General features: G+C 34.4%; 1 protein-coding gene across 3 annotated transcripts in view; it reads right to left on the minus strand.

Moving 5' to 3' along the window:
• Tbc1d5 (TBC1 domain family member 5) overlaps positions 1 to 24,828 on the minus strand; it is a 429,267-nt gene that overhangs the window by 275,119 nt on the left and 129,320 nt on the right. For all 3 annotated transcript variants that reach the window (XM_021217926.2, XM_021217924.2, XM_029531230.1), the window contains one exon: positions 6,267 to 6,397. In XM_021217926.2, coding sequence (XP_021073585.1) covers positions 6,267 to 6,363 — 97 coding nt within the window. In that variant the 5' untranslated portion in view covers positions 6,364 to 6,397. The remainder of the gene's footprint in view (positions 1 to 6,266; positions 6,398 to 24,828) is intronic.

Here is a 24,828-nt window from a genome sequence, read left to right on the forward strand (position 1 = left end):
AAGTGTCTCCTCTCAGTCTGGTTGATGCCTTATTACTTAACAATACCATACAAAAATAATTTTTTGCTTTTAACTAACCAGTTATCTTCCATTCTCTTTTTGGATACTGTTTTCAGAGTTTGTTTTAAAAGCTACCATCAAACACATTTTGACCTAGATATCACGATGTCTTCATTTGGGCTTATGATTCAATTTGTATTAACTGTTGTTATCTTAAATGGTATGCAAAGATAAACAGACAGGCAGATTCTAAGTTTTCCATGCGCGTTGGCAGGCCAAGAGACCAAGCCAGTGAGATCACCTGGCATGGGGGCTCGCTCTAGGTATTTTCTGGAACACAGATTAGTGTTTAAAAAAAAGTACTTTTGAGGCCTATTTGTGCTTATTTTATATTATACAAACATATAAATTTTTCCATCATTAACATAATGGAAAGTTATTATGGATGTTATGGGAGTGATTTTCTTATATTCAAAATTTCAAATATTAATGCAATATTAAGAAGGCAAAATTGAAGTCAACTCTACTAAAGCTGTCGAGGAGACACATTAGTAAATAGGACATATAATGGCAACCATGAAAAATAACCAAATAATTTGGTATTTGTGTACATTTTTGAAAGCTTCCCTTTCTGATTTTCCCTATGTCTTCCACCACTTTATAACTAGAAGCTCTTGTACAAAAATCAGCTAGGCCATTAAAAGTTTTTCTTTAATGGAGGTAAGAATTCATTACTAAATTTTTATATGTGAAGTATGCTATTAAATAATAGCTTATACACTAATTAAAGCAAATGTAATTGTGAGAACACATTGACATTGTTAAAGTAAATTAGTCAATTTGTTAATAGTTTCATTTAAAGTGACCCTAATTGTATTAATTGTGATACTAGCAAATTGAAATGAAGAGCATTAAACACACTGTTCTAATATGTCCTAGAGGAATGAATTCTGCATTACATCAGCAGAAGGAAAATAATGATTACGTGCCCTCCTTGCCCCAAATAAAACTTGCATATATTCAAGTTCACTTGTGCAAGTATACACATACTCAGATGCACACTCTGGATCAATAGAAAAGTCTTGCTAGGCTGCATACACTCAGTATCTTTTAATTGTTGCATGCTGTAAAATGAGCCACACAGAAAAATTCTCAGGTATATGTGAGATATTATAGCATCCTTTTTCCTCAGCAAAAATTATTCACCATTAAGTTGTTCAATTTAAGTTGTTAAAATATTGAGGAAACAAACATTCTTTTGGAAGATTACAACATAAATTTTAAATTTTATTACAATTTTAAAGATATTTTAAAACTATAAAGAAGCCATCACTTAAAAATGCTATCAACTTGGAAACATATATGATCCAAGAAGAAATTATAGAATCCATACACATACCAGTATAATGGATAACTATTAAGTAAATCTCAGTTTAAACAAAATAAAACTATATTGGTTGGCCAGGTTTACAAGTACTTCATAAGCATTTTGTCAATAGTTAGCCTTGGTGCCAGGCCATAGCGAGCTCCCTTCAGTTCTGTCAACAGTTTACTGCTCTTCTCCTGGGGACTGACTTTGGGTGAACTCTACTTGTGAAGAGATGAGTCACTCCTGCGACAGATCCCATCTTTACACACCCAGATCCTTGCTGGTCATACATACAGCCAGATCCTCACTTTCTCAGAGGTCTTCCTAGACAATTTTATAAGCACTCATTGAAATTCTATCCAATTTTAATTCTTAGCACTGACTGTCGCCTCTTTATTTCTTTGTGTAATTTAATAATGTTATTTTCTCTCTAAGGATAAAATGTCAATTCTAGTGAGCAATCAAAAACAGTATTAATAACCTATATGTTTCAGGGTCTTCAGGGAACCCAAATTTAGTGGAGGTTTCCCACACGGTTGCACTCCTGGCACTGAGCTCTGCATTTGACAATCTATGGCTTCTGGGAGGAGCTTATCACACATAGGGTAACTCCAGTGAAATCCTTTAATATGATATATAAGGCTCATAGAACAGCAGGTTTCCATATGGTCTTTTCTGTCTACCTAACCCTACCTCCCTTTTTCCTTCATACATTCACATTCGCCTATACTCCCTTCCCTTGTTAATAAGATCACTCCCCACTAGTGGCTCCTTTCTAGTTTCCTGGATTTTATAGGTACTCTAAGTTAGAAACACAAAAACAAAGATTCAACAGTACTACCCACATGCGTGAGAGCCTAAGATCACTGTCTTTCCAATCTGGGATTCATCATTCCATGTAACGTTTTCAGTGCAAAGACAATCGAACCTGTCACCACACAAGCACTGACAAGAAAGAAAGGGAGTCTAAAGCTTAACTAAGAGAGGGAGGGAGAAACTGTTTGCTTGACTCTGGCAGGGCCACCAGGTTCCAATGGACAGCTCCACATCCATGTGTTCATGAATAACACAAACTGGGCTCAAAGGGTTATGATACAATAGAGGATATACAAGTTGGATCTGGATGACAGCTGGAGAGTAGTGGCATTACTGAGAGCAGTGAGGGGTGAGTATAACCAAAACAAATAATTAATAAGATATTATATTTTTGAATGTGAAAGAAAATAATTTACTATGCAATATATTCCTAATTTACTATGCAATATATTCCTCCCCAGATACTAAATTTTCAATAAATATTTTTATATAAATAAGCTAAAATGTATATATAAATATAAAAAGTACTTTCTCTGTTTGCTAGTAAATATCTCAGCCAGGAACGGTAGCACATGACTTTAATTTCAAAACTCATGAGGAAGAGAGGCAGATGATCTCTCACTGTGAATTCAAGGATATGCACCCTTGCCTATGTAGTGAGTTTGAATCCAGATAGGGTATGCAATGAGACCTTGTCACAACAAAACAAATGAAACAAAAGTATGTATTTTTTGATACCTCAATTTATTAACTATCATGTCAACAGGTATGACTATAATATAAACATGTAATAATTTCAATGAAATACTAACCATTCAATAGAACATAATGCATACTACCTTGCTTAAAGATGCAGATTGGTGGTAGTTTTATGACTGAGATCAGTCACTTATATAACCTAACATTCCCACCATATAGAAGCTAACTCTAAGAAGTCAGTTACTGACAATGTCACTCCCTCCTGGTTCTGAAACTATAGGATAGAGAAATGAGGGGCTAAACAAGTTTATAGAGCAATAATTGATTTAAATGTACTCTGAACATTTTTATAATTTTTTTCCTAAAACCGGTTTCTCTGTGCAGCCCTGGCTGTCCTGAAACTCCCTTTGTAGACCAGGTTGGCGTAAAACTCGAAGGCGTGGTTTCTCCTTCTCCCTGAGTCGTGCCTTTACCTCTGTATTGCTGCAATTATAGGTATGTAACACCACCTCCCTGCAATTTGTATTTTTAAATAGGTAATTTTAAAATATTTCTGAGGTTAGAAAACTTTGAAAGAAATAATGTTTAACAGTAAAAATTACCTAATATTGAAGTAAGAAGCAGAGTATTGTGTAATACAAAACTCAAGCTAAAGCTTTTGGCAATATAATACAAAATACTATTCTCAGAAACACCCTATATGGGAAAATCTTTTCTCGATGTTAATAAAAGCCTAAGTTGTTATAACATGGAGAAACAAGTGGTAATCCTATTGACTCAACTTAGTGATATCCCCTAGATCTCCAGACCATCAGCCGAGTCAAAAATAATCATTTTCATTTATCATTAAGAGAGATGGTAAAAACAAATAATTATGAAATTCAAATATATTATATGTGATATTTTGAGTGGAATTATGGATAGCTGGTCAACTCTTTGACCAAGACTCTGAAATTTAGGTGGTAATATAAGCACACACCCAAACTTGATAAGGCACAGAGAATATGTAATATATTTCTATATTGGTTATTATTTGGAAAAAGATTAAAAGTATAATATGGAAATATGCTGTATGACTTCACACATATATAAGGACAGTTGTTTATCTACACCCATAAAAATAAAAAATGAGGCTTTTTTATATAATTCCATTTTCCTTTCTAATTTTAAAAGAATTCTCAAAATCATTTACTGGTGTTGTTTCTTTACAAATGTTAGAATTCAGATTTGATACAACAGAAGATTGCTTTACTAATGGAATCTCTAACAGGGTTGTTTTTAATTGCAGATGACTTCAGGCAGAAAAACTCCTAATTCAAATCCAGTGTTTATCTGTTTAGACAAGGAGTGATTGTGTAGCTCACAAATTCCCTACAGTGTATTGCAGAAATGTAAAAAAGGCGTCAAAATACTTCAAGAAACTCAATGTAAGACACAAATTAAAATGAACTCTAAAGGTAATGATTCTTCAAGTAAATATGACAACCCCAAGAAAATGTAATACACAATTTGTATGTGCAACCAAAGAAGACCAAATAGGTACTTGATGTAAAATGTTTACGTATAAGACACACAAAACTCACTGTGGTTAGTAACCTTTATGTCTTAGAAAAACCAGTTATTTACATATCTTTCTTTCCTTACATGCCTGAGCGTATGTGTGTTTTGTATATATTTTTAACAGTTGACAGCTGTTTTAGAGCATACAGAGATGCCAAGCTGAATGAGGGTCTTGATTACTTCAAGATTAGCTATCTAAAGTTTCTATTCATTTTAAGTGTTGTTAGTTGGAAGAGTCATTAGTCACTTCCTTGTCTCATAGAACATCAGCATACATTTACATTGTTAATGAACATTTGGGGTAAATGAATTAATGGCACTTTAAAACATCAATTCAGTCCTAATAACTTGGTATGTCACAGAAATGTTAGGCTAGGATATAAATGAAAATCCCTTTCAGGAAAGGTAACTACTCATTCCTTTAGACAATATAAGATAAAATTAATTTAAAATGTTTTTAACCAGGTTTTAAAAATGCTCAAAATTTAATGAAATAGCCCAGAGGAAAAAATATTCACTTAAAACACAACGGAAAATGATTTTCTCAAATAACCAGATAAACAAGAAATATTCTGAAAAGTATTGGCAAAATTGTTTCATATACTTCTAATCTAAATACATATTCACTTTTAAAGCATTTATGGAACTATAGGTATGTCTTACAGGCATTAAATTTAAGGGAAATATCATAAGAAAAGCTTTCAGGCTTTCTAACATGTTAAGATACTTCAACTGAAATAATCAAAATTAATTTTCATATTGTCAAAATCTAAATAGTCTTTTTGAGTCCTTATATAACAAAAAATAAAATCACAAAATAATTTTAAAGGGAAAATGCTTATATTTTCAAAAAAATATCAATGGCATTTACAAGATGTAGAAGGCATTAAAGTATCAAACACACAAACACACATACACACCCCACTAAACGCACAAGTAAAGAGCTTTTGTTCAGTAGAAACTACCATTTTAGGAGTCAGTTTTTTTTTTTTTTAAATTACCAAAACATTATGGTAAATATGAACATCAGTATATAGGTAAAAATAACTTTACTTAAAGCATAAAAAAATGAATTGTTTCAAATAATTTGTTTGAAAGAGATCTTATAATCTTGATATATACATTTTTTTGAATAAAAAAATACTAATAGTCATTTGAACAGGAACTTTTTTAGATGCTTAATGAACTACTCAAAATTAAGCATAAGACTTTAAGATTTTTAACAAACTTGACTTTTTTAGAAAGTCCACTATGAAGTAAATATGAAAAAATCATTGATGGTTCTGATACATATATATTTAAGGCATTTAAAAAAATTAGAACCTGAACAATACATACCTTTCAATGATGTACAATTTAACAATTTCACAATTTTACTGTACATATCAACAAGAGTGTGATACAAGCTTAAATTATTTACAAAAAGAAAGGAAAAATAATATGAAACAATATTAAAAAGTTCATCCTCGGTGAACTCAATTTAATGTATGGAGAGGGGTAGATTACCTGAAAGCCCAACCAGGGCAGCTCAGGATTCCCCAGAGTATAGCTGACAGAGAGCACTTGCATTTCAACAACGACGCGACATTAAAGGCATCGTCTAGTAAATGACCGTTCATTTGGCTAATGCATCTATTACCTCCAACACACAGCAGACTTTTTCAGGTATTAACTAGCATCAAGCACACATAACTAGCTAAATACTCTTAAATTTGGTCTGATGTGCTACATGCAAAGACTTACACCATAACGTAAGCAGATGTACTGAAGGCCCTCCCCTAGGTTCCTAGCATATACACACTGCATCTGCACAGAAACTTACCTCTTGATTTATTTGAATAACTGAACAAGGGGTCAATGCCTACTTCTTGTTCTTCTGACTGCAGAGGATGTCTAGTTTCAGACACAGACTTATACATTGCATAGAGTGGAGACAGTCACCGAAGTAATTGCCTACATGAAAATAAAAACAAAGATGAATATATTTACTCTGCTATGGTTGGGAAGCAATACTAGACAGAATGAAATGATTATATCAACATTGCAGACATCAACAAAATTTCTATAGGATACAGGACCTGTCTGTTACTATATGTTCGAGGACTTTTGCAAAAGAGCAAAATAATATCGAAAAAATTCCATGCAAACAATTCTCCCAAGAACTCTAGACTTCATTTATAATCTTTACTTAAATGTGGAGTAACATGTATTTTTAATAAAACTTATATAAAAACCTTACTTAAGTTTTTGTAAGATTTCATTTTTTAAAAATTATTTTATTAAATATTTTCTTCATTTATATTTCAAATACTATCCCAAATGTCCCCTATACACTCCCCCTGCCCTGCTCCCCTACCCACCCACTCCCAGTTCTTGGCCCTGGCATTCCCCTGTAAGGGGCATATAAAGTTTGCAAGACCAAGGGGGCTCTCTTCCCAATGATGGCCAACTAGGCCATCTTCTGCTATATATGCAGCTAGAGACACGAGCTCTAGGGGTACTGATTAGTTCATATTGTTGTTCCACCTATAGGGTTGCAGCCCTCTACAACTCCTTGGGTAATTTCTCTAGCTCCTCCATTGAGGGCCCTGTGTTCTGTCCTATAGATGAGTAAAATTTCATTTTTAGAATATTTGTTTAACAAACCAATAATTTAATAAGAACATTGAAACCACAAAATATACAGCCAATTAAAATTACTCATAATAAAATTAATACAAAATGACAGTGCTAAAATTTTATATACTTGATACTTGTCTTTGCTGTGGACATTTAGAGTACATGTTATCAATGTGATCCACCATGGAAAACATACTGATTATGTGAAACTATCACTAAGTTAAAATAAATTATTACAAAATTGTCCTGGGTGTTTTCCTTGTGTCTAAACTGCAATTTCTAATGGATGTCTAGCACACCACTACATAGTTATTACACTTTATGTAAACAATTGTTGATTAATTAATTAGGAGGCTCTCAGATATTCACTCCATAGATGAGTGCAATAATTATGTCATATTGATGATTATTTTCTTTAAAAAAGTTACAATTGCAGTTCCTGGACTAAAAAATACAATAAAATGTAAAGTTCTGCAGTGTCTTTATGATTTATTTACAAGGAAACAATTCTTTATACAATGTAGCTGTTTGATACTTAGTGAGGTTGCTGGATTTCCAGCGTTTCTCTGATAATTCGAATGAACCACTGAATGAGACATTTAAAAATATGAATCAAATAGAATTGTCCTTCAACAAGTTGGTACTTTATAATGTTAACAGAAAGGTGATTTACATCCTAATCTTCGATGTCCATAAACTACAAATTACATAAACTATAATGTCCCCTCCTAAAAAATTTTTTTCATAAATTCTTATTCAAAATTATACAAGCAGCAAATTTTCTTAATTTCAAGGGTACTGTGGGCTGGGCAGTGGTGGCACAGGTCTTTAATCCGAGCACTCAGGAGGCAGAGGCAGATGGGTCTCTGTGAGTTTGAGGCTAGCCTGGTCTGCAGAGCTAATTCCAGGGCAGCCAGTCAAACCTGTTTTAGTTTTTGAGAAAACAAAACCTAAAACAAACTAGAGTGACCTGGGAGAGGAATACCAACAGAGGAAACGCCTCCAACAGGCCCAACATGAGCACATCTCTGCAAGTTTCCTTGATCAATGATCGATGTGGGGGAAGACTTCAACACAGCTGAAAACATGATCACATTCACCCCTGATGCTAAGACACTAGAGAACTTTTTTCATTCATTACAGATGGTTAAAATTCTAAAATGAATCAGTAAAATTAGCATTAAACCTACTTCTTTAGAGCAATGGTTCTCAACCCTTTATGTCCCTTTAGGGTTAAATGACCCTTTCACCAAGTCACATATCAGAAATCCTACATAACAAATATTTACATTACACTCCAATACAGCATAAAAATGACAGTTATGTAGTAGCAATGAAATAATTGTATAGTTGAGGGTCACCACAGAACGAGGATCTGTATTAAAGGGTCACAACATTAGAAAGGTTGGAAACCACCACTAGAATTTGACAAGTCTATAATAAAAACCAAAAGCCAGACTATGAGGTTCACTATAAACATACTAATCCACAACCATTCCTCTACACAATGAGGAATATACACTATCGTCATGTATGAAGCCTACATATCAAAACAGACATTAAAGTGTATTTATAATCAAGCAAAGTACATGTGCAGATTTTCTGGGAATTTACTCAGAGTATGGACGATGTTCTTCCTTTAGTTCGAAGTACAGCATTAGACACTGATCTATTTCAGAAGTAACTAAAAAGGTTGATGCCTTGGTTTCCATTGCTTTGTTTTAAATATACAGAATTATTTTAGCTTTTAGAAAAAGACAGTTAAGTCTATTACGTTTTGGGGGACAACCTTGTAAAAATAGAGACAAAGTGTTGCTTTTGAGTGTTAAATCAAACTACTATGAAAACATTAATTTGTGATTCAAAATATATCCATCTTAAAAAGATCTTTATACAAATGTGTCTATAATGACTTGAATCATTGTTCTGAATGAATGATTTATGCATAAATGTTAGACTAAAAAACCTAAATTGTTTATTTTAATTTTTAAAAATAAATATACTTAGTGTTCCATCACTCCTAAAGTTTTCATTTACAAATCTGGCATAAATTTTATGCTTGCTACAACCTAAACACCTAGCTTCTCTGTGGGTGAAAATATAGAAAGCTGAAAAACATGCCTCTTAGACAATAAAAAATTAAATCAATACTTGATAGACTCCCTTAATTTATGTTAATAAGTCTCTAAATTCTAACAAAAATAATACACATGTTTTAAAATAAATCAATATAACCTTGCTTTCTTAAATTTAGAAGCATAGAAATATACATTCTTATAACTCAGAAAAGATACATATTTCCTTTGTTGTTCTTATTAGCTTATACATTTTTTATGCCCTGCAAAATACAAAATTAAAAACCTGAGACTGGTTTTCCTGAAATTCTTTGAAGATACCAGAGTAATAAGAGTTGACAAATCGGGCTGAAATTCCCATTCACAATCTAAAATTAGTCTTAAAAACAGGTGTACTGTTTTCAGAAATCTGTTTCTCACAATACTAAATTTGAATATAAAACTATCTGCAAAAAGGTATCTACCTGAAAAGTTTTATACAGAAAGCTTACATTACAATGGCTATGGCAAAGTTTAAAGGTGTATTTTGAAGGTTGGGATTTAAAGTATATGAAAAACATTATGATATTTTTGAGTAAAGTAAGTACTCTGTTAATTAAAGCTTTCACTGACTAGCAATGAATGGGTAAAATACTACCTGTAATGCACTGATGTTCTATACAGACATTTCAAACATCATCACATCAGATGCAAAGGTTCTAACTGAGGTGTCCACAGCGGCTGTGAGCCTTCACTTGCTCCAGCTTGTACCCATTCCTTCACTGCTAATAAAGCTCAGAATTAGCTTCCTGAAGTGCATACTCTAAAACATATTTTTTAAAAATGCCTATAAATATTATTCAATCGCTTGACTTCCTGATGTCAAACTAAAAAATAATCAAATCAAGCACTAAAAAGACAAAGTGATATTCCTTAACACCCCCAAAAATTATAAAACCACCACAAAGAGATTCAAAAGGCTATCTTTCAGAATTTTATAACAAGAAGATAGCAAAAAAAAAAGTATGTATTATATATAGGTAGACTGTATTCACTATGAGGCGCATTTAAATTAAAATATGACATAGAGCCTCTAAAAGAAAGCTTCTTTAACAAAGCCTTAGCAGCTTTATTTTCATATTTAAAAGGTAAAGCAACTGAACATTTTGAATAAGTTTTGCAAAGACTAAAACCCACCTTTTTATTTAGAAATGGTAAATTAAGGTAAATCTCTGGTTAAAGACAATAATGTTCTTTAAAATATCAATTACAAAGAAGACAAGATAAAAAGTAGGAAGTTCTATGTAAAACTTCTTTCAATCGAGTTAGATCAGAAACTGCATGAAACCGGGACAGTGCGTAGCTGGCATGTATGGATAATAAATACTTTCTTTAAATTAATGACCAGGAAAAAGTTCTTTCAATCTTTTACGTAGGACAGCTACATGGACTTTAAATAGGTTAATTAACTATTAAAATCGATCATTTTAAGTCTTAATATTTAATATTGTTAGATTGTATATCAAAGTACTTTTATTATTTATTTACTCCAAACCTTTATAGAATACTTCATTTGACAATAGGGGGTCTGATTCTCACAAGAAAAATGCATTTACAATGCCAAATAAATTATATATAAAAGCATTTGTCTGAATATATGTCATTCAACATTAAATATCACCCATTAGTAAAATCTTGAGACTCATTTCTATCAACCATAAACTTGAAATATCAACTGCTATCTAATAATCAGCTACAGGAATATAATAAGTTTCAATATTAAGAGCAATAATCAAAAGTAAATTAAAATATATTACAGCCTATGGTTTTTATACTGTTAAAATAAAATCTTAAAAACAATATGCACAATGAAAATATATACTATGTAAAGGATTCAAAGTACGACTAAAATGTTTCTCCTATATAATATTAATACACTTGTCATTTCAGTCTTCAAATATGTTTTAAAGTAGCAAATTATCTTAAATTCCCAGTTATTTTCATATGATTCCAGAGCTGTCTTTATCAGATGTAGAAGATGAAGAAGAAACTTCCAATATGGAAGGTTTCTATTGTCCCCAAATACTAGCTGTCAAAAGAGCAGGACCACTTATATCTTAGTTAAGGATATTACTGATGTGCTCAAACACCAAAACCTTGGCAACTCGAAAGCACTTAATTGAAGCTTACTTACAAGTTCAAAGGGTTAGTCCATTGTCAGCATGGAGGGAAGCATGGCAGCCTGCAGACAAACATAGTCCTGGAGAAGGAACTAAGAATTCTACATCCTAATCAACTGAAGGCAAGCAATACTGACAGACAGACAGACAGACAGACAGACAGACAGACAGACAGACAGACGCTGAGCTTAGCATGACCACTTTAAACCTCAAAGCCTACCCTCAGTAAAATACTTCCCATACCTTCTATATAGTGCCATTATCTGCTGATCAAGCATTTAAATGTGGCTATGGGGGCCATTCCTATTCAAGCTACCAAGATGTGCATCTTAGAAAACAAAAATAAAAACAACAAAAACAACAACAACAAACAGATTAATAGGTAGAAGTAGTTAAAAAAAAAATCAGCATGCCCTTAAACACAAATGATAAACAGAATGGGGAAAGTAGTTTTGAGGCTGGATTTTAAAAAATAAAAAATTAAGTGGCCATGGAAGAGAAAAGAAAAGAATCCCTCTTTTGTTTTGTTGGGCAGGGTTATGCAAGATACTCCCAAAACCAATAGCCTATTGCTATTGTCCTTGGTTATCCAAGAGGTGGAAGGCAAGTTCCTATTGCTAAGGATACTATGTACTTCAGATTCAAGACCCAGAGGCTGCTGATCTCAAAGTGACCTTAAAGCCTTCTCCCTGAAAACTAGTTTTTATGGTAACAGAAAGCACCATTTAAGCTTATAAAGGAAGGAAACCAACAGTCCTATAAAACTGTTATGATAACCAGTCACAATAACCAGCATGGCATGAGAAATTAAAGGGTGAAGTAGTACACATATCTTGGTAATAACTAATAGGTCTCTAATTGGATTTAAGAACTGTTCCCCAAGAGGGATACCTGCTACTGGAAACCTTGATAATTACCCAGGACTAGTACAGTCGTGATGTTAGAAAAGAATCTATAACCACTACATTACTAAACAAGCATAGATGCTAACAATTTTTAAAACATTAATATTTTTATTTTATACTTTTAAAAATTTCTGAATATTCAAAATATTTTGAATAATATATCACTCTGCATCGAAGACACTTCTTTTTGAAACACATGAAAATCAATGTAGAAAAATGATAAACAATAAAATGCTGTGGATCCAAGTTCCAGTAGATATATCTACAAAAAACTTCCCAAACTTGAGCCAAAGGGTCAGGGAACATTTATACTACAGGGGACAGAAAATTGTAAGAGCCAGCCAGAGAATTTGCTTTAGAACTGTATATCCTAGTAATATCAGAACCTACACCCATGAATGTGACTTATGAATGTGACTGCCTAAACATGATCTGAATGAGGACAACAATAACAGATTTGCCAAAGAGAAAGATCACTGGACTGAAAGAACTATAGTCAACTAAGGAATGTGAGAGTAGGAGAAACACTCTTCCTCAGAAAATATCATACTGCTGGGCATGGTGGCGCACACCTCTAATCCCAGCACTCGGGAGGCAGAGGCAGGCAGATTTATGAGTCCGAGGCCAGCCTGGTCTACAAAGTGAGTTCCAGGACAGCCAGGGCTATACAGAGAAACGCTGTCTCGAAAATCCAAAAGGAAAAAAAAAAAAAAAGGAAAATATCATACCAATGTTTAGTCCAATACCAAACAGTCAACCATGAAAACATATATACATTATAAACATTGAGCAGCTTATATTTAGAAATATATACACGTATATGGAACAGCGATTAACTAAAATAGGCCATGAATTTAAAGAGAGCATGGAAGGATGTATGGTAGGGCTTGGATGAAGGAAAGAAAGGGGAAAATGACTTAATATATTTGAATCTCAAACCTTAAAGAGATTAAGAAATTATTTTTAAAATGTTGTAGGAATGACAAGGTATTATAAATGAAGTGCTTGTAATACCTAAAATTTCCAAGTTCCCCTACATAGTAATCGTAAGTTATGGGTTATTTAAATGCTGTGCTAAGCATCTATGGACTATGTTTATTAAATTTCCAGGTACAAGGGGAAAAACAAACAAACAAAAAAACAAACAAGAGACAATCTAAGTTCCACCTTCATAGACATTGAAAAGTCCTCTTCTAATTGCTGAAGGTACAAAGGAAAATCCATCTCCACCCTACCCCTCGGCTTCATACACTCACCAAATATTTTATTAGAGATAGCTAAGTAAAAATATTTCAATTGTTACCGCTTGAATTTTATATAGATACCACTTTTCGGGTAATATGTCAACTCTATTCGGTTTGCATAAATCAAGGCAAATATAACACATAATTTAGTATGTAGAAAGAACAAACAAAATTTCAGAAGAAAAAATAGCACTAACCGTTTATCCAATCATATTAAAGTGAAAACTAATACTGAGATTAAGAAGTAATAATCACCCCATATAAATATAAAAAAAAATAAAGCAACCTATAACACGAGAAGAACAGCTAAATTCTTCTCTTGGTCAAGTCTGGAGATGTGATGGGAGGAAGGTTTGTTTATAGGAATATACAATCAGTTGTGTCAAGACCTATCAAGATGTTCGTATGGATGTGAAATTCATCCATTGTTTTTTAGTAAGTGGCAGTACTAGGAACTAAAAAAGTTTTAGCAATTTACACTTTCATTTTAGTTAAGTAACACTAGCAAACATACAATTTAGGAAGTGTTATTCAAAGCAATTTGCATATGGCAACTCCTTTCAACATTTTATCAAGCAGGGTACTATTTCTATATTCACTGATGAGAATCCACCAAAACTCAGGTAACCTCATGTTTGTGGGCCAATCAGATGAGTTAACAGTGAGTAAATAAATAGCCTAACAAATCCAATAAGAGTTTATATAATGGGTCCTTTTACTGCTATGTTAATTTAGAAATAAGTCACACTGAAATTTCAAGTCATTATCAAATAGCCTAAAGTGAGGTATTGTGGTTGATTGAAATCCCAAATGTTGCTGAAAGAGTCAGATGTGGATATTTGCACCCAACCAATGAACAGAAGCAGGTGACCCCTGTTGTTGAATTAGGGAAGGCTGAAAGAAGCTGAGGAGAAGGGTGATTCTGGAGGAGGAACAACAGTCTCAATTAATCTGGACCTCTGAGATTTCTCAAACACTGGACCACCAAATAGACAGCATACAGCAGCTGATATGAGACCCCCAACACAAATAGACAGCATACAGCAGCTGATATGAGACCCCCCAACACACATACAGTAGAGGACTTCCGGGTCTGTGTTCATTCAGAGATGATGCACCTAACCCTCAAGAAACTGGAGGCCCCAGGGATTTTAGAGGTCAGGTGGAGTGGGGGTGGGGGCATCCACTTGGAGATGGGGTAGGATGGGGAGGTGTGGGATGTGGAACAGATGGAGGGTAGATGGGGGACGGGGAATGGAAAATGGAGTGTACAAATTAATTAAAAATAAAACTAAATTTAAAAAAATGCCAAATGCTATGTATTCACATTCTGCCACTCACTTTACAACCAACTTTACAACATTGGACACACACACACACACACACACACACACACACTCGCACCCACTCACTCACGCAGGCACACAGCCACACAGGCACACACATGCAAGCTATTCCAGCACAAGGTAGGAAACTGTCAGCTTTTTCAGCCCCAGGACCAGGGCCTCTCCTCTTTATTAGTCAACTCAGAAAATTTAAAGGAAAAAAGTCATGACATGAGAAATCTGTGTGTTTGACTCATCCAATGGTTCAAGCCCACGTACTTGCAGGGAAAAGAACCTACTTTCTGTTTGGGCTTAGAGTTAGCATGTTAGCTGTAGAATATAACAGTTCAGTGAGAGAAAAATTTCACAGCACTTTTGTGCACCTTTAAAACACTAAATTTTTAGAATTCCTGAGAAACTAATAATGTCACAAATTACTATGTAATAGGCAAGTTTCATAAGTAAAATATCACAGAAACAAAATACAAGAGCCATGTAAAAATCAACGATGATATGCCATGAAGTAATAATTAAAAATTAATAAGATTATTGGGGGAAAATTTGAACACTAGAGTTTCCAAGTATCCTTATACTTTATAAAAAGAAAAGAAAAAAAAACCCTGAACTACAATAAGAAGAGAAAATATTTCAGAGTAACCTCTGGTATATTTCTGACAGAAAGTACAGAAAAATCTTTGGTTAATTTTTGAAGCCTATTTAATTAAAACTACACATAAATAAACATAAATAAGGTATGGCATATAACTAACAACTTCTACAATTTTCTTGGTTTGTAAAATGTTTTTACTTTTCCTTCAATTATTTTCTCAAGACATAATTAAATTCTAGATAGAAAATGTCATTCTATAGGAAAGAAAATACTTTAAATTCACATAATAATTATTCATGATTGTTACAAAGATTAAATAAATCCTTTATGGGACCATAAATAAAAGCTGAACATACCATCAATGTTCCTTATAATAGTGCCATGACAATATTAATGTACATAAAAAAATCTTCATATAATATCAGATATATAACTAGTTACAGCTTAAGGTTAGATTGATCTCAGTTAAATAAAAGTTAGTATAGATTGTAAACAGAGCTTTGAAACAGACTATAAGGAGAGTGAGGGCATTCCTCATGCCAGAATGTACATAGGAAAGTTCAGGTACAAAAACCTGCACACCCTTTTCTGTTCAAAGTATAAAAAACACAGGGTTTTCATCAGGATCATGAATGAGAAAGGTGAAGAACTGCCATGTCTTATGGGACATAAGTTTTACAAGGAAAGTCAGAGAGCACTCCCCCCCCCCAGGCCCGCCAAGAAAGGGTCTACCTATATGGCCAGAGAGTCCTGAACCACTTTCTGCAGATCAGGCTGGCCTCAACCACAAAGAGCTCCACCAATCTCTATTATAAAATGCTGAGATTAAAAATGTTCACGACTATACCTGGCAAGAATACCTTTAAAGAGCGGTAATTCTGCTGGTTCTGCACACTGAAACTATGTCAAGCTGCAAGCCTTAGCACTTCAACACACAAAATGACTTTGGAAGCTACTACTTTACCTAATTCCACATGGTCTTAAGAGTCAGCTAGAAACTCATCTTTCCTCAACTTCTTCCCTAAATGCTCATGACACTAAAGTCTTGTATAGCTCCACTCAAAGCATAAAACAATTTGTTTTCATTAATCTCTTTACAACTTCCAAGAATAAAGGAAATAGAGGACTTGATTTATTCATTAGTAAGATGGAAGAACTTGAAGAAAATGTTCAATTAAGCAATGAAAATCAATACACTTCAGTATAATTCCCAGATAAAAAGATCAATTGAGCAACAAATTAGTAGAAGTTCTGCTTCACAGGGCATAGTACATTTGTAAGTTTTGTTCTTTTTGCTTTCTTTCCCTATGTTTCCAGAATCATAAAAGTTATGCTTGTATCTGACGTATGTTATTTGTGCTACAGAATCTGAGATATGTTATACTATTTTCAGTAACAATCATAAAAAGATAAAAACACTCATTAAAAATATTGTAAAATTATCCTACTACAGCCAAGTATTACAGCACTGTTCCTCATCCAGAGGCAGATTCAACTGAAATGTGTCTATAAAATGGTGAAAACACCCACTGAGGTACTCCATGTTAAATTCAAGTGTACTATATATTTTTAACCCAATCTTGATTAGAATTATTCCCCCCCCAAAAAAAACCCAAAATTCTTTTTAAAATGTCAGCCTTGAAGACCATAAAATATACAGAATAAAGGGAAAATGGCCCTACAGTGAATGTAAAAATGAGAAGATATTAGGCTACGTTTAATTATTAATTCAAACAACAATCTGAACTAACCTTTGATAAGTAAAATCAATATTCAGAATAATTTAACTAAAGTAAACATTTCCTGTTAATGCTACCTAATTATAGTTAAGAGCTGGAAAGATAAGGTAAGGGAGATGATGAAGGGAAATGTTAAGAAGGGAGATAAAATAGTTTTAATTAAGAATAAGATCTGCAACTATTCACTGAAATTTGATTCTTTTCTATGAATACTTAAAAGAAAAAGAGGTCATTCAGTTAGTAAAGTCACCTGCCTACCATGGAAACAGAAAAAAATAGTATACATAAAAAAATGAAACACAAATTAATACTTTACATTTAGATAGTACTGCCCAACTTACAAAGGCCTTCACCTTTATTGTATATGTCCAAAGGTCACGATGCTTTCTGAGGGAAAAAACTTAGTTCTATGGTTTGAGGTGGAGAATCTCTTAAATAATGCAGTGGCTTTTTGGCCTTCAAACAGACCACAGCATAAAAACACAAACACAGGATGAAGAGGGAGGAAGAACAATTGGTATAGGAGGGAGGGGAAGGAGGGAATAATATACACCGCTCCTTGGGTCGATTCAACCTTCTAGTTGGTGAACAAGTTGATGGTCACCATTTTAGAAAACTTGTACAAAAAAACCTAGAAAAGTGAAATGTATGTATAAAGGAGCCAAACAGGTAGTACATAGAGATTGTGAATGTTATACATACATACATATATAGGTAAGTACTGACATGTTGCAAGTACATGTATATGTAGAACCAGTAACACAATGGACAATCTCACTCACAAAGAGACATCAATTAAAATAAATACAGCTGTTTGTGCAATATGTAAAAGTTGGACAATACAGAATGTAGCAAATATGCACTAAGAATTTAGATTGAACATGCCTAAGGTTTTAGGAGGCAGTTAACTACCTCATTTACAAATGCAAAGCCAGACATGGTACAACATAGCTACATAGTTTCAGCTACTCAGAGACTGAAGAGGGAGGATCAATAGAACCACCAAGTTTCAAAAACAAAAACAAAACAAAACCATCTAAGATCACAGATAGGAAAACCACACCAAACAAAAACATAAAATTTCACATTCTTAGATAAATCTATGCAAAAGAAAGCTGATAGAATGATGAAAACTATAAATAATCATCAGTAATGAATTTTACCTTTTATTATGCAAACATGCAATAAGAATTAAAAATAAAAATATACCTACAAAATGTATACAACATATTAAAATAAAAAAAACACAATGAAGTATATACTTATTTTGTAAAATTATAAACAGATAAGCTAATTATACATAAAAATTTCTGGACAAATAAGAAGTGAAGTAATAAAGATTAAGAGAGTCCTTATAACTATATAAGATGACTGCAGAAAATCAAATAACCCTATTAAAAATGGGGTACAGAGCTCAACAAAGAATTCTCAACTGAGGAATACCAAATGGCTGAGAAGCACCTGAAAAAATGTTCAACATTCTTAATCATCGGGGAAATGCAAATCAAAACAACCCTGAGATTCCACCTCACACCAGTCAGAATGGCTAAGATCAAAAATTCAGGTGACAGCAGATGCTGGGAAGATGTGGTGAAAGAGGAACACTCCTCCATTGTTGGTTGGATTGCAAGCTTGTACAACCACTCTGGAAATCAGTGTGACGGTTCCTCAGAAAATTGGACATAGTACTACTGGAAGATCCAGCAATACCACTCCTGGGCATATACTCAGGAGATATTCCAACTGGTAATAAGGACACATGCTCCACAATGTTCATAGCTTCCTTATTTATAATAGCCAGAAGCTGGAAAGAACCCAGATGTCCCTCAACAGAAGAATGGATACAGAAAATGTGGTACATTTACACAATGGAGTACTAATCAGCAATTAAAAACAGTGAATTCATGAAATTCTTGGGCAAATGGATGGATCTGGAGGATATCATCCTGAGTGAGGTAACCCAATCACAAAAGAACACACATGATATGCACACACTGATAAGGGGATATTAGCATGGAAACTTAGAATACCAAAGATACAATTTGCAAAACACATGAAATTCAGGAAGAAAGAAGACCAAAGTGTGGATACTTCTTTCCTTCTTAGAATGGGGAATAAAATACCCATAGAAGGAGTTACAGAGACAAAGTTCAGAGCTGAGAAGGAAGGAAGGACCATTCAGAGACTGCCCCACCTGGGGATCCATCCCACACACAACCACCAAACCCAGACACTATTGCATATGCCAGAAAGATTTTGCTGACAGAATCCTGATATAGTTGTCTCTTGTGAGGCTATGCCAGTGCCTGGCAAATGCAGGAGTGAAAGCTCACAGTCAGCTATTGGATAGAACACAGGGCCCCTAATGAAGGAGCTAGAGGAAGTACCCAAGGACCTAAAGGGTCTGCGACCCTATAGGAGGAATAACAATATGAACTAACCAGTACCCCCCAGAGCTGTGTCTCTAGTTACATATGTAGCAGAGGATGGCCTAGTCAGCCATCAATGGGAGGAGAAGCCCTTGGTCTTGTGATTATATGTCCCAGTACAGGGGAATGCCAGGGCCAGAAAGTGGGAGTGGGTGGGTTGGGGAGCAGGACAGGGGGAGGGTATAGGAGACTTTTGGGATAGCATTTGAAATGTAAATGAAGAAAATATCTAATTAAAAAAAGAGATTCTTTATATGTAAGAGTGTTCTGTTGTTGTTTGTTTTTAATGAATATAGCCTAACTACAAAAACTTAAAAATGAATGCTGAACTTCCTATATTTGGGAAAAAATATTAATAAAATCCCACACTCACAACTCTGACCCATAACTGTTCCTGTCTGAAAGAACTGCAGGGGTGGAAATGGAGAGGAGCCTGAGGAAAAGAAGGTCCTACGACAGGCCCAAAGAGGGATCCAGCTCAAGGGGAGGCCCCAAGGCCTGACACTATTACTGAGGTTATGGAGCACCCACAGAAAGTGACCTAGCATGACAACACTCTGGAAGACCTAACAAACAGCTGAAAGAGTCAGATGCAGGTATTTGCACCCAACCAATGGACAGAAGCAGCTGACCCCTGTGGTTGAATTAGGGAAGGCTGAAAGAAGCTGAGAAGGGAGACCCTGTAGGAGGACCAGCAGTCTCAATTAATCTGGACCCCAGAGATCTCTCAAACACTGGACCAGGCAGCATACACCAGCTGGTATGATACCTCCAACACACACACAGCAGAGGATTGCCGGGTCTGTATTCAATCAGGGATGATGCACCTAGCCCTCAAGAGACTGGAGGTCATAGGGAATTTAGAGGTCAGTTGGAGTGGGCATGGGGACAACCATGTGGGGATGGGGGTGGGATGGGGCGGGGTGGAGGGGGAAGAGATATGGGATCTGGAGAAGTCGGAGGGTGGGTGGATGGGAGTGAGGGGAGTGTAAAAAAAGGAAATAAAATTAATTTTAAAAAATCCCATTCTTTGTCTCATAATTTATTATTTTACATCATAATTAAATCTTTCTATTATTCAACGTATACACTTTGGTAGCTAAATATAGTAACATCTATGGTAAGTGTAATATGACTATTAAGGTATACTCATAGAGATTATCAAAACTGTTCATGATCTATATCCATCCAATCTTGCTAGTTTTCCTTTAGAATTCTATTATTAAGTAGTAATAATCAGTTTTCTTCTCTTTTATTTCCCTTTAGTAACGAGTACCTCTCTGTACTCATTCCTCACCCTAAGACCATTTTCTTTCCAAACATGTTCTGTTCTCATTGTCAGACACATCTGTGTTGTTAAATAAACATTATTGAATGGACAATATACACCGATCTGAGTAGATGCCACAAATCACCTCAGGTCCTACTAAGCATTCCTCAAGGCTAATTTCTAATGTTCCCTTTTCATTGAAATGTATCTTAATCGCATTCTTTTCATTCAAACTACGAAAACAGATGAATTCAGAAATTTGACCATGTATAAGCCAAATATCTCTGCTTCTACTCAAGATGAGGCAACAGACAGTGACTCTTTGTCCACCGGGAGAATCAAAGGAGGAAAGCGGTATGTAAGATAAAATCTGCCTATCACCTTTTCTGTTTTCCACTGACAGATGTCATTATTCCTACAGCAAGGGAATTCCTAGAAAGCTCTTCTGTTAACACTTTTATGCTATCATTAACTTGAGATTAATTGTTAAAACTTTTGAAAGCTTGGTTTCTTCAAATGAAAATGGTAAGTATTCATTTTACAGGTTTTACATGAATTAAACTCTTAAGCACTTAACATAACAATATTCACTAAGGATGAACACTAACTATACTGTAAAAATGGCCCCTACAACACCTCCAGTAGTCTTGTAATAAGTCCCTTTACTAACTGAGCTTTCCATATATTGTGTTTTTCATCACTAAATAAATAGGACAATAAGCCAAAACAATCAGCCATCTAGATATGTAATATTCCTCATTCTAAAATTAGTATAACTACACAGAGTTAAAAAATAGCTAACATTTTAATGAAATGTTCAATTATGGGGGGGGGGAATAAAACCAAACGAACCTTGTTTCTAACACCTATGGAGGAGGGGAAGGTAATCATAGATCAAATGCTATACACTGAAAATGCCCATAGTTTCTTTGTTAATGGTAAATTAGTAAAATGGACAAAAAGATAATCTCTAATTGGCAATCAGGTTTCCTACCTGATTGTGGATAAAAAGTATCAACCTAGACCTTTAGTCATATGTGTATGTATTGTATATATATTATACACATACACATATATACGAATATATTCAAACACTGTGTACATGAGAATATTATCTTAGTAAAATGAATTTCTTGATTCTAGTCTTAGAATTTTTCAATGTCCTAAGGAGGCTTAAGAAGGCTTGTTCGTAAAATTTTCAAGAATTGTAAGGTGCTGGTTCAATCCCTGGGAACGGACCACCAACCAGAGTACACATGGAGGGACCCATGCCCCTGGCTGCATTTGTGCCAAAGTTTGGGCTTGTTGGACATCAGTGGTAGGAGATGCCCTTGGGACTGACAGTGCTCAATGCCCCAGTATAGAAGAAGGGAGTGGGTGAGTGGGTGGGGAAGCACCCTCACAGAGGCAGGGGGAGAGGGGATGGGACAGGGGCTTTCTGAAGAGGAGACATGGAAAGGGGAAAACATTTGAAATGTAAATTAAGGAAATATCCAATAGGATGCTGGTTCAAAACTAGTCTCTAGGAACAACTGTTTAAGTTTTTATCTTGTCAATGCTGTACATGAAAATCCCCCCACTATAGCTAAATTTCCATAATGTTTAGGTGGAGATGTTATTTTCCTTAAGAATTCACAAGTCTGTACTGTGGAGATATAAGATAATTTATACTATTCCCAACATGGTAGAAAAAAAAAGTGAGAGAAAATAATGGGTTAAGTTTAACTTAGCCCATTTCTCACACTAGATTAAACTAGAACAAGGATTGAATACAAAATTTGGAGACAAGTATGTAAAGAATGTAAAAATGCCAATTGTGCCAGAGCATTAGTTACAAATAAACTAATAGCTGTGGATTCCTTACTTACATTAATTATAGGAGTGCTTAATTTATTTCTCAATGTGTATGTCCCCAGCTCTTGGACATCATATTAACAAAGCTGTTTTACAGCTCCCACACTCATATGATGATAGCCTAGCCCTACATCATATAGGTGGGACACAATGGGAATCAAGTTATAATTATGTCACCAAGGCAAGCTGTAATCCAAACTATTGTTTGTTTGTCTGTTTTGTTTTAATGAAATAGAAAAATGTGTACTTATACACAGCGAGAAATCACCCTTCAAAAGGACTCCAAGGGAGTCGTGGAAGAGTCTCCTTCACAGTTGTCAGACGGAATCACAACCTGCAACACCTTCAGCTCAGAACAGGATTTGAAACTATTTTCCATGTTGTAATATTGTGTTATAGCCATCTCAGCTTTACTATTTTAGCTTCCTCAGTTTACTTTTTTAAAAGTTAAATGACAAGCTAGGCACACTGAGGAAGCTGGTGAGGCAGAACAATTCTTCTGAGGTAAAGCCAAAACACGCTGGGCTATGATACATAGTGAGAAATAATTTTCAACATACTGCCTCAAGGTGAGAAAACCAAACTAAACAGTAGTTGATTCAACCACAAAATTGTTTATTATTTTACAAATCTTACATCTTTGTAAGAACAGACATTAGATTTCTGCATTACTTTAAGGTGGATGGAATATCTAATAAGACATCAACAAAAATGAGTTATCATAAGCTGGGCGTGGTGGCGCATGTCTTTAATCCCAGCACCTGGGAGGCAGAGGCAGGCGGATTTATGAGTTCGAGGCCAGCCTGGTCTACAAAGAGAGTTCCAGGACAGTCAGGGCTATACAGAGAAACCCTGCCTCGAAAAAAAAGAGCCATCATACTGCTTTCCACTGTGTTCTTATCATCAGTATCCCATCTAAAGCACTTTGTTACCTTGTCCTTAGCACAAGCCTCAATACTCTTTCCTTATCAAATTATCATCAGATTGTTCACAAGTCATTGAAAAGTATCTTTTAGCCATTTCCCTGATTTCAATATTTCAATAAGTAACTTAAAAGAATATGAAGAGTAAGATGCAGTATCTCACACCCTAACCACAGTACTAGTGTGGCTAAAGAAGCCATGGCTAACTGTAATACATAGCAAGTTTGAGAACAATGTAGAATATGAGCTCAAGATTTTATACCCATTTAAAAATAAAACATCACAAAAGAAAAATAAACAAAATAGCAACACTAGCTTTTTTTCCTAACTGGAGTTATAGATGTGAAAATTTTCAAACAAATTACAATGTAGATAAAATTTGCACCTTGTAACTCAGAAAGTCTTTGGAAAGATAAGCTATTTAAGTAATTAATTACAATGAACAGAGAGAACACTGGTAATAGTGTAAGTTATCATTAAACACACAGTAGCATAACCATAGTCCCTTAAGTAAGTCTAAGCTTATTCCAGGAAGAAGTAATTATCTCACATTTTAAATAGGGCACAAACTGTTACCTGTGGTACCTCTTAGCCCAAGCATGGCTATCCTGGAAATTTTATTATAGAAATCCTAGGTAGGGGTTCTAAAAATATGAGCTACTCAGGAGAGGGCTTATATTTAATATATCATTTTTAATTAATTTCCTCAGCATTTTATTTTTTATACTCAACTATTGCATTAACAGTTTCATGGACATAGTTATACATTTGTTTCATCTCTGTAAAAGAGAGAAAAAGCACCCAATTGCTAGAGACTAGCACGCAAGAATTAATTTTTTCTAACATTTTCCTTTCCTCTGATCAGATTCAGTTCTATGCCTTACTATTAAAATTAGTTAGTTACTATTTCCTATTTTCAGTAAATATTTTTCACTCTAAATATTATTAAAACATAGAAGAATATTTTGGTCACTTTATATATAAAACTGTAGTGTTGCTCTGTCTGTTGGGTCCCAGAGAGAACACTTCTTATTAGTCCTACAATTAAATGATTCAGCAACCATCCACATTATCTTTGCCTTTTAACAGTTCCAATCAGTAGCAGATCTAGGTGTAATCAACAGCAGCAGGGGGCTTTAGGAAGCAAAACAAAACAAAAACAGTAGGAATCTTTACTAGAATGCAGCAATTGATACAAGGGAACATTATAGACTACTTTATTCCAAATTAAC

Source organism: Mus pahari, chromosome 18 (genome assembly GCF_900095145.1).
Source record: "Mus pahari chromosome 18, PAHARI_EIJ_v1.1, whole genome shotgun sequence".
In the NCBI taxonomy this organism is placed as follows: domain Eukaryota; kingdom Metazoa; phylum Chordata; class Mammalia; order Rodentia; family Muridae; genus Mus; species Mus pahari.